Source organism: Nyctibius grandis, chromosome 11 (genome assembly GCF_013368605.1).
Source record: "Nyctibius grandis isolate bNycGra1 chromosome 11, bNycGra1.pri, whole genome shotgun sequence".
In the NCBI taxonomy this organism is placed as follows: Eukaryota; Metazoa; Chordata; class Aves; order Nyctibiiformes; family Nyctibiidae; genus Nyctibius; species Nyctibius grandis.
In genome coordinates, this window is record NC_090668.1 from 373,359 (window position 1) to 383,346 (window position 9,988).

Genomic DNA, 9,988 nt, shown 5'->3' on the forward strand with positions numbered 1-9,988 from the left:
GCGGCTCGGCCTATAGGGGGCGGGCGGGGGCGGGGATATGCTAATAACCGTTGCTGCGTCGCGCCCCGCCCCAACCGCCGCGCGAGGACCCCCGGCCGCCGCCGCCGCCGCCGCCGCTCGTTCCGGCCCCGCTCCCGCCCGGCCCCGGCCCCGCTCCTGGCCCCGCTCCGCCCCGGTGCCGCCATGACGCTCCTCGCCGCCGGCAGCCGGGCGGCCGCGCGCCTCCGCGGGCCCAAGGTGAGCGCGCGCGCCCCGGCCCCGCCGCGCCTTAAAGGGGCGACGCTGCGGAGGGGGGGGTGGGGGGGGCCGGTTCTTAAAGAGGCGACGCGCGGGGTTGGGGGGGCGTGGGGGGGGGTGTGCGGGGCCGCCCGCCGCAGCGGCAGCACGTGCTGGGCACCGACGCCGCCTCCGCCCGTAACGCGGGGCTGGGTACGCGCCCCCCGCCGCTGCCCTGGGGGACCCGGGGGGGCCCCAGCGCCGTTGGGAGCCCGGGGGGGCTCCGCCGTGGCTGCAGCCCCCACCGGGGGGCCCCCGCCAGGTTGCAGCCCCCCACGGGGGCTCCCTGCCCCGCCGCCCCCCCCTGCGGGGCTGCACTGCAGCGCTGGGCCCGGGTGGGCCCCGGGGGTCCGAGCGCCGGGGCGGGGCTGGGGCGGCCCCGGCACCCCCCGCCCGTTTCCCTTGGCCGCGGCCTCGGCGTTTCGTAACGGCCGCTGCGGCGTCGCGATCGACCGGGCGTTATTTTGGGAGCCGGGGCCTGGCCCGGCGTGTTGTGCTGCCCCACTTGGCCCCGCTCGCCCGGGGGGGCCACCGCGCCCGCTGTCCCCGTGGCCGGGGCCACCCCGCGCCCTAATCCCGACCCGCCGCCGCCCTCCGCCTCCTCCCCGCGGCCTCGGCGATCGCCCCGCGGCCGAGCCGCAGCCCGGGGGGCTCCTGCACCCCCAGACCGCGGCGGGGGCACCCGGGGGGGGGTCCCGCAGCCGCTGGCTCTGCCCCGGCCCTGTCAGCCGGCGCCCGGTGTCACCGCCGACACGTGTGACCTTGAGCCGGCGGCGCCTCCGTGACAGCCCGGCCCAGCTGGGACGAGCCACGCAGCGGGGTGACACGGGGTGCGGCGGGGGCCCCGCGGCGGCGGCTGCGGCCGCCTTGACCTTGAGCTTCCCGCTCCCACCTCCATTGTTCCTGCCGGCGTTTTCCCTTCCCGGGTGCCGCCTGTTGCCGGGGGACGCGGCGCAGTTGACCGGAGCGGGCGGCTGCGCTCGGGGTGTCGGGGTCCCCTCGGCCGGGCTGGGGGCTCGCCGTGGGGCTGGGGGCTCGCCGTGGGGCTGGGGGCTCGCCGTGGGGCTGCCCCTTGCGTGTCCCCCCGACAGCCGGTGGAAAAAGCGAGTCGTGTCCTGCCTGTGCCGCAGGCGCTGCCGCAGCTCCGCGCCGGGGGAGGCCCCGGGGTCTCTGCCGGGTGTGGATGCAGCCTCCGGCACGGTGGTGACCCCGTCACCGGGCAGGCAGCACCCGGCCCTCTTTGCCCACCCAGGTGCTTGTGAGCGGGTCTGGGTGCGGGTGAACCGTGTGTCCCTGCTGCGGGCATGGTGCTGCCAGGGACAGCGGGCAGGGACAAGGGACGCTGCCAGGCCCGGGCTTCCCGGCTGCGTCAGGGCGTTCCCACGGCCGGAGTCCCCGTGGCAACCACGCGCGGGCGAGGAACAAAGCTCGGCTTCCCCGGAGCCCTGGTGCAGGAAAACCGCAGCGGTGCCGGCCCGGCCGGGCTCTGCCAGCAGCTCTGGCTCGTTCGTGCCGGCAGCTTCCGCGCTCCGCGGGGCAGGAAGCGAAACGGGGCCGCGTTCACCAGCGCCGGGTCTGCAGCGGGGCCAGGTCTGGCCGTGGCCGGTGTCGTGCGTGATGTGAATGAGCGTGATGGGAACGAGGGGCCCCCGCCACCCCCCTGCGCCGCCCGGCCCCGCTGAACCTGCCTGGCTCCGCGCCCCGGCACGCGTGGACGAGGGAACCGCCGCGGCTGCCGGGCGCAGCGTCCTTGTGAGACGGGATCACCGGCGTCACGGGGTGGCTCCTGCTGCGGGCGCTGTGCCGCGTTCCGGGGGGCCAGGGGCGCTCCGGGGGGCTGTGCTGCATTCTGGGGGGCCGGGGGCTCTCTGGGGGGGCTGTGCCGTGCTTTGGGGGGCCGGGGATGCTCCCGGGGGGGCTGTGCCGCGTTCCGGGGGACCGGGGATGCTCCCGGGGGGCTGTGCTGCGTTCTGGGGGGCTGGGGGCATTCTGGGGTCGGGCTTTCCCCAGGTGACACCGTGTCCCCGTGTCTGCTCTTCCGCAGAACGCGCCGTGCGTCCTCTTTGCCGCCCGCCACGCCAGCGCCGCCACGGTAAGAGGAGCCCCCGCTGCTGTCCCCGCTCTGCGGTGCCGGGGGGGAGCGTGTGCTCGGCCAGGGCTCACGGCCCCCTCCCCTCTGCGCAGAACCTGAAGGACATCCTGGCCAGCATGATCCCCAAGGAGCAGGCGAAAATCAAGAGCTTCCGGCAGCAGCACGGCAGCACGGCCATCGGGCAGATCACGGTGGACATGGTGAGTGGGGGGGGGCTGCGGCCGGGGCCGCCGGGCTGTGCCGCGGCCCGTAACCGCCCCCTTCCCCCCTTCCCCAGGTGTACGGCGGGATGAGGGGCATGAAGGGGCTGATCTACGAGACCTCCGTGCTGGACCCCGATGAGGTAGGGCCCGATCCTGCCCCGCTCGGGACCCGCCTCGCGCGGTTGACGCCGCAGCGGCTGACGCCTGTGCCGGGCTCTTTAGGGCATCCGCTTCCGCGGGTACAGCATCCCCGAGTGCCAGAAGCTGCTGCCCAAAGCGGCGGGGGGAGAGGAGCCGCTGCCCGAGGGGCTCTTCTGGCTGCTGGTGACGGGAGATGTGCCCACCCAGGAGCAGGTAACGGCGGGGTCTGGTGTGGGGGGTGGCTGCCAGCCCCCCGCCCCGCGGCTCAGCCCCCGTGTGCCCCCGCCCCAGGTGAGCTGGCTGTCCCACGAGTGGGCCCGGCGTGCCGCGCTGCCCTCGCACGTGGTGACCATGCTGGACAACTTCCCCACCAACCTGCACCCCATGTCCCAGCTGAGCGCCGCCATCACCGCCCTCAACAGCGAGAGCAAGTTCGCTCGCGCCTACGCCGAGGGCATCCACCGTGTCAAGTACTGGGAGGTGCGGGGAGGACCGGGCAGCACGGGGGGGGGCTGAGCTGGGGCCGGGGGGTGGGCGCAGGTTTGGGGGCCGGGGGCTCGCAGCCGCCCCGCCTTACCCCGCCTGCCCCAGTTCGTGTACGAGGACGCCATGGACCTCATCGCCAAGCTGCCTTGCGTCGCCGCGAAGATCTACCGCAACCTGTACCGCGAGGGCAGCAGCATCGGCGCCATCGACCCCAACCTCGACTGGTCCCACAACTTCACCAACATGCTGGGCTACACCGACCCCCAGTTCATCGAGCTGATGCGGCTCTACCTCACCATCCACAGGTGCGGGGCCGGGGGGAGCCACGGGGATGAGTCCTGGGACGTGCCCAGGCTGCTCCGGGGTTATCACAGCACGTGGGGGCAGCCCCGGAGCAGGAACATCACGACCCCCCAAAATGTCGGGGGGGGTGTCCCTGTGGGGGCCCTCGGTGAGGATGGGGGGAGACCTGACGCCCCCCCCTCGCCCCTGCAGCGACCACGAGGGGGGAAACGTGAGCGCCCACACCAGCCACCTGGTCGGCAGCGCCTTGTCTGACCCGTACCTCGCCTTCGCCGCTGCCATGAACGGGCTGGCCGGGCCCCTGCACGGCCTCGCCAACCAGGTGGGCACCCCCCCGCGTCCCTCTGTCCGTCCGTCCCTCTGTCCGTCCCTCTGTCCACGCCGCCGTCCTCACCCCACGCTGGCCGTGTCCGCAGGAGGTGCTGCTCTGGCTGACCAACCTGCAGAAGGAGCTGGGCGGGGAGGTGTCGGACGAGAAGCTGCGGGATTTCATCTGGAACACGCTCAACTCGGGCCGGGTGAGCGCGGGGCCGGGGCCGGGCGCCGGGGCCGTGCTGGGGGCCACGCTCTGACCCCCGTCCCCGCAGGTGGTGCCGGGGTACGGGCACGCGGTGCTGCGGAAGACGGACCCCCGCTACACCTGCCAGCGGGAGTTCGCCCTCAAGCACCTGCCCCAGGACCCCATGTTCAAGCTGGTGGCGCAGCTCTACAAGATCGTCCCCAACGTGCTGCTGGAGCAGGGCAAGGCCAAGAACCCCTGGCCCAACGTGGACGCCCACAGCGGGGTCCTGCTCCAGGTGAGCCCGGGGGGTCCCAGTGCTGCCCCAGCAGCGCTCCCGGGGGGGTCCCAGCCCTGCCCCCCCGCCCTGACCCCCCCCTCTCCCCCCCGCAGTATTACGGGATGAAGGAGATGAACTACTACACGGTGCTGTTCGGGGTCTCGCGGGCCCTGGGCGTCCTCTCGCAGCTCATCTGGAGCCGGGCGCTCGGCTTCCCCCTGGAGCGGCCCAAGTCCATGAGCACCAAGGGCCTCATGCAGCTCGTGGGCTACAAGTCGGGGTGAGGGAGGGAGGGGGCCGGGGCGGGGGGGGGGGGCTCGCCACTCCCTGGGGAACGCTGCACCACCGGGCCGGGCCCCCCCCCCCTCAGCACTGAACCCCCCCTTGGGCTCCTGGGTGCAAGCAGAGCCCCCCCCCCCCACTCCTCTCCCTTCCCTGCAGCCCTGGGGGGGGCACAGGGGGCCCTGGGGCCCACCCTGCCCCCTCTCCCCCCCACCCTGGAGCCCCCTGCCCAGCAAGGCGGGGGGCTCCTGCACCCCCGCCCCGCCCCAGCAGCACCACGCACACTGGGAGCCCCCCGGCTCCCCTGCTGCTGGGCTGGGGGGGGCCGCACTGGTGAGGCCGTGGGGGTCCCACCCCCCCCCACCACAGCCGCCCCCCCAGAGGGGTTCAGTCCCGACTCGCGTCCAGGCCCCCCCACGGGGCAGCAGAACGAATGTGTGTCCCCCCCCCCACGCAGGGACTCGATACACTCCTCCCCGCCCACGCCCCGTGTTTGTGTGACCCCCCCGTGTCCGATGCCCCCGGAGCTGGGCCCCCCCCGGCCCCTCGGGCACTTCTGTACAAACAACAACAAAATGCAAAATAAATGTTTTTATTAACAAACCCGGCGCAACCCCCCGGCCCCGGGGCAGGACCCCCCACCCTGGGCTCTGCTTTGGCCTGAGGGATTTGGGGGGGGGGTCAGGGCATGGTGCCCCCACCCCGGGGAGCTGCCCGGCGGCACTTCTTGGCCCCTCGGCAAGCCGGCAGCGCCGGGCTCGGTGGTGCCCATAGGTATGAACCTGGTTTGGGGTCTGGGGGTGTCAGCGTGCAGCCCCCCTCCCCGTCCGCCCCCCCCCCAGCTCCCCTCGCCCGCTGCTGCCGAATGAGGCCCCGGAGGCTCCTGGCCCTTGGAAACGCTCTTTATTGGCCCCAAAAGCCCCTCCTGGGCCAGTGTGGCCACCGCGCCCTCGGTGACGGCATGGAATGGGGGGGCTGGCGGCTCTGGGAGCCCCTGCCCGCCCCGGGTGGGTGTTTTGGCCCGGTGGAGCTGGAGGCCCCCCCGGGCCCCCACCGAAGGTAAGGACAGGGGGGCTGGGGGTGGCGGGGGGTGGCCACGGGCCGGGGCTGTCCTGGTCCCTGTGGCACCGGCGCCTCGGGCTGCAGCGGGTGCTGGTTGGGGATGGGGGCGGTGGGGGGCGGGCAGCATGAGCCACCCCCTCCCCACTCTGTGCGTGTGACTTGTGCAAACTGTGTGACACCGGGGCTGGCGCTGCCGGGGGTCCCTCTGCTCCGGTGCCGGGCCACGGTGGCGGGGGGCCAGGGCCGGCGTCCCCCTGGGGCTCCTCGCTGCGCCGCTCTCCTTCCCTTTGGTTCCTGGAAGCGCCGGGGAGGAGGAGGGGGCCCCGGCCCCCGGCCATCGCTGGGCCCTCGCTGCCTCTCCCTGTCTCACATTCCCTGGTGGGGTCCGGCCGGGCTCCCCCCACCAACACCCACCTTCCCCCCCCTCTCCTGGAGCGAGGGGGTGGCAGGGCGCAGGCACAGCCGGGACCCTCCAGCCTGGCTGAGGAGTTAAAAAGGAACAAAAAAAGGGTGGGGAGAAAAAGAAAAAAGCTCCCAAGACCTAAAACAAGACTTAAAAACCCAAATCAGGTATAAAAGAAGGGAGTCCAGCGCTGGGCCGCAGCCGCTGCGGCGGGGCCGGGGGCTCACGGCAGCCCCCGCGCTCGCTGGGGCGTCACCTCGGCAGCAGAGACGCGCTCAAATAAATATTCAGGAGGGTGGGTGTGGGGTGGGGGTCCGGGGCCCTGGCACAGTCCGCGGTGGGGCCGGGCCGCCCTCACGTCTGGTGGATCTCGTGGAACATGAGCTCCCGGGGGATGTGGGTCTCGGGCCCGAAGTTCTTGGCCGCACGGCGCTCGAAGGCCGCCACCATCTGCTTGACCACCTCGTCGAAGAAGACGGTGGCCAGCTGGGAGTGGAGCAGGGAGCGGAACTCGAAGGAGATCTGGGGAGGAGAGCGGGCGGCGTGAGCCCCCGGGGGCAGCTCTCCCCCCTCCCCGTCCTCCCCGGGGGCTCCGCGCCTGGGGCAGGGTCTTACCGAGAAGTCCACGGTGCTGGTGCGGGGGTAGCCAGGGATACCGGGGCTGAAGCGCCACGTGGTCTCCAGGTGGTTGAAGAGGCGCCCGTCCGTGCAGACGGCCTGGGGAGGGAGCGGCCGCTCAGGGGGGGCCCGAGGAGCCGGCCAGGAGGGTCTGGCCGCCCCGGGGCCGCGCTCACCTTGACGAGGTGGGGCCGGACGAGGGTGACGATGGAGGTGTAGCGCTCCAGCACGGGCGGGAAGCCCACCTCCAGCTGCGCCCTGACGTGGCCCGCGCGCTTGGAGACCACCACCGACTTCTTGCACCAGGGCACGAAGTTCTTGTAGTCCTCCACGTTGGAGACCACGTCGTACATCTCCTGCATGGAGTACCTGGGGGCAGAGCGGGCGTTGCAGCCGGCGCCGCGGGCCCTCGCCGCCCGGGCAGCCGCCGCCGCCGCCGCACCTACCCGATGATGCGCCGCTCCGAGTACTCCTTCCGCTTGTTGGTGAGGTTGAGGAAGGAGCGGCTGGGCTGGGCGCGGGGCTCCCACGGGGCACCGCTCGCCGGCCGGCCGAGCCGGCTCAGCCGGAGGCCGCACAGGGCCGTGTGCCTGGGCGGGACACGGGTGTTAGCGGAGGAACCGGCACCGGGCAGCCCCCGCCCAGGATGGCCGCGACATCGGGCCGCTTCCAGCCCTGCCCAGAGTGGGAACCGGCCCCGGGGGGGGTCAGGGACGAAGCAGGTGCCCGTGGCCAGCCTGGGGCCGCGGGCCGGTGGGGACAGGCCAGGGGAGCCCGAGCGCGGCGTCCCAGGGCTGCTGCCAGCGCGGCTGTTGCACAAGAGGAGGAAGCTGGGGAAACCTGACCTCGGGGACACCTAATCCGGGCAACTGCCGGGAAGGCGACAGCTTGGGCACCGCGGTGGCAGGTAACGCTGACCGCCCCGGGGCCGGGGGGCTGCGGGCTGGGGCGGCCGCACCGGGCTCCCTCCTGGGACAGCCGTCACGGGCAGCGCTCGGCGCCCGGTATTTTTAGGTGTGTGGGTCACACCGGCTCTGCTCCAGGCCTGGTGGCCACGGGAGGAAGGTCCCGCTTCTCCCCGGAGCCACGGGACGTTCCTGTGCCAAGAGGAGCCACCCCGGGCGCCTGGCAGCCCCCGAGCTCACAGAATAGCCGGGGCGGCACGGTGGGGACTGGCTGGAATGGTTGAGCGGTGTGAGCCCCGGTTGTGGCCCTCGGTTGCACCGAGCCGGGGGTCCCCGGGAGCGCTGGGATCCCACAGCCGGGCTGCCGGCCCCCGAGGCCATCGCCCTCCTCCTCGCTCACACCGCAGCTCTGCCCGGCAGCGCTCAGTGCCACCGGTGCCACGGTACGATGCCGCAGCCGCTCCCGCACCGCTGACCCGGCCGGCGGCGAGGCCGGTGAGAGCCACCCTGTCCCCGAGCTGGCACGAGTGACAGCGGCGCTGGCAGCGCGGCCGCCGGCTCTGCCCACACCCAGCGCGGCCGGGCGCAGAGGTCAGCGCCGGCGGGGACACAGCGGGGTGGCCTCAGGACTCCTGGACTCTCCACTTGCCCGAGCAAACCGTGACGCCAGCGCCCAACTGGCCGTGACTGACGTCACTCCCGACCCACGAAGGTGTCGGCACCTGCCCGGCCCCGGGACACGGCCCCTCTACCGGACACGGCCCCCATGGTCCCCCCGGGGGTGGCACTTGCCCCACACACAGTTTGCCCCAAGTCGAGGCCCAGCCGAGGCCCCGGGTCCCCCGCAGCAGCGACCCCCCCCATCCTGCCCGGGAGCCCTCCCTGCCAGCCCCGGGGCCGCAGACCCCCCGTGGCCACGGGCATTCCCGGGCCCCCCCTTCCCGCCCCGCCGGGGTCCCCTCGGTGTCCTCAAGGTCCCCCCGGGGGACCCCCGGCACGGCACTGGCTCCCCCAGTTCTGCCCGGCGCCCCCCGGCCCCGATCGCCTCCCGCGGCCCTCGCCGGTGCCCCCGGGCCCTGTACGACCTCCAGCCCCCCGGGCTCCGGCCCCGCCCCGGCCCCTCCGCCGCCCCCCGCCCCGCTGCCGCCGGGAGCGCCGCTCACCTGCCGGGCGGGGCCGCCGCCGCCCGCAGCCGCTGCCGCGCCCCGAGCTGGAGGGCGCCGCGGAGCCGCCGGGCCGCCATGACCGGGCCCGGGCCGCGGCTCCGCTACCGGCGCCGCCGTGACCTCTCACCCCGCCCGCGACGTCACCGCGTCGCCATGGAGACCCGCTGACGTCACGGCCCGGGGGCGGGGCCAGGCGACGCCCCCCGCGCGGGGCACGACGGGAGCTGTAGTCCGGCCGCGCGGGGGGTGACGGGAAGGGCGGGCCGGGCCCGGGGGGTCCCCGCGTCCCTCCGGCCCGGCGGCAGCCGCGGGCTGGAGCTGGCCCGGTGGCCCCGGCAGCAGAGCGGCCCCGGTGGGGGGCACCAGCCCCCGGCCCCACCGCCCGCCTCCCCAAGCAGCGCCCGGGGCTGCGGCTCCTGTCTCCCAGGCTGCAGCACCAGCAGCTGCTCCCGGGCTCCACCGTGGTTCCCCGGTTGGGTAACGGCCGGTGAACGGCGGGTCCGAACACACCGTAAACACAGCCCCGGCGGCGCCGTCCCAGCGCCTGCTCCGCTGAGCGCGGCTCGGCCAGGCCGCAGGGGTGCCGCCCCGGCAGCCATGTGGCACAGCCCCGCCAGCCCCGCGTGTCCCCGGTCGGCATTTCGAGGGACGGGGAGCGGCGGGAGCCGTGTGCTGTCACCTGTCCCCGCTCCGGGCAGCGCAGAGGAGGCGAGAGAGCAGGAACCGCCTGCACCGGTGGGCACGGCACAGCCCAGCACGGCGGGGGGCACCGCGAGGGCCTCGGTTTAATGGTGTTCCCGAGCAGGGATGGACGCCGGCCGAGCCGGCCACGGTTTGCCCCCGTGAGCCCGCAGCGGGGGCTGGGAGGGACCGCGGGGGCCAGAGGCAGGGGGGGAGCAGGTACAGGGACTCCTGGTCCTGTAAAAGGCCCCGCGAGCGGGCAGCGCTCCACCAGCCCTGTGGCACAGCCCCGCCAGCCCCCGTGCCAGCCCCCAGGCACTGGCGAGAGCCGGCATTGACGTGGCAGCGGGAGCCGTGGGGACGCAGGCGGCACTGCCGGGGGGCAGGCGGTGGGGCAGTGAGCGGGCAGAGCTCCTGCCCCGGTACCGAGCTGCCCCGCCAGCCCGGGGCGGCGGCACGGCGGAGGGAAGGGGCTGCAGGGCGATGCCAGCGCATGTCGGTGCGATCGACGCCCCGGTACCAGCTCAGGGGGGACGGTTCTAGAGCCCGCGGCCCGGGGCAGAAGCTGCGCGGCTCCCGCGGTGGCTCGTC

At 74.6% G+C, this 9,988-nt stretch overlaps 2 protein-coding genes across 2 annotated transcripts; one reads left to right on the forward strand and one right to left on the reverse strand.

Annotated features, from left to right (window-relative positions):
• The first annotated feature begins 126 nt into the window (after nt 1–126).
• Nucleotides 127–5,165, forward strand: CS (citrate synthase). Its single transcript, XM_068410303.1, has 11 exons — nt 127–237; nt 2,321–2,368; nt 2,461–2,568; nt 2,646–2,711; nt 2,794–2,925; nt 3,004–3,192; nt 3,304–3,503; nt 3,694–3,823; nt 3,918–4,019; nt 4,089–4,298; nt 4,394–5,165. Exons 1-11 carry the CDS (start codon nt 184–186, stop codon nt 4,562–4,564), a joined length of 1,410 nt encoding a protein of 469 aa, XP_068266404.1. The 5' UTR covers nt 127–183; the 3' UTR covers nt 4,565–5,165.
• On the reverse strand, nt 5,139–8,793 carry COQ10A (coenzyme Q10A). Its single transcript, XM_068410304.1, has 5 exons — nt 8,714–8,793; nt 7,092–7,235; nt 6,822–7,014; nt 6,643–6,744; nt 5,139–6,549 (listed from the first exon to the last, which is right to left on the reverse strand). Exons 1-5 carry the CDS (start codon nt 8,791–8,793, stop codon nt 6,382–6,384), a joined length of 687 nt encoding a protein of 228 aa, XP_068266405.1. The 3' UTR covers nt 5,139–6,381.
• Between the last annotated feature and the right edge of the window lie 1,195 nt (nt 8,794–9,988).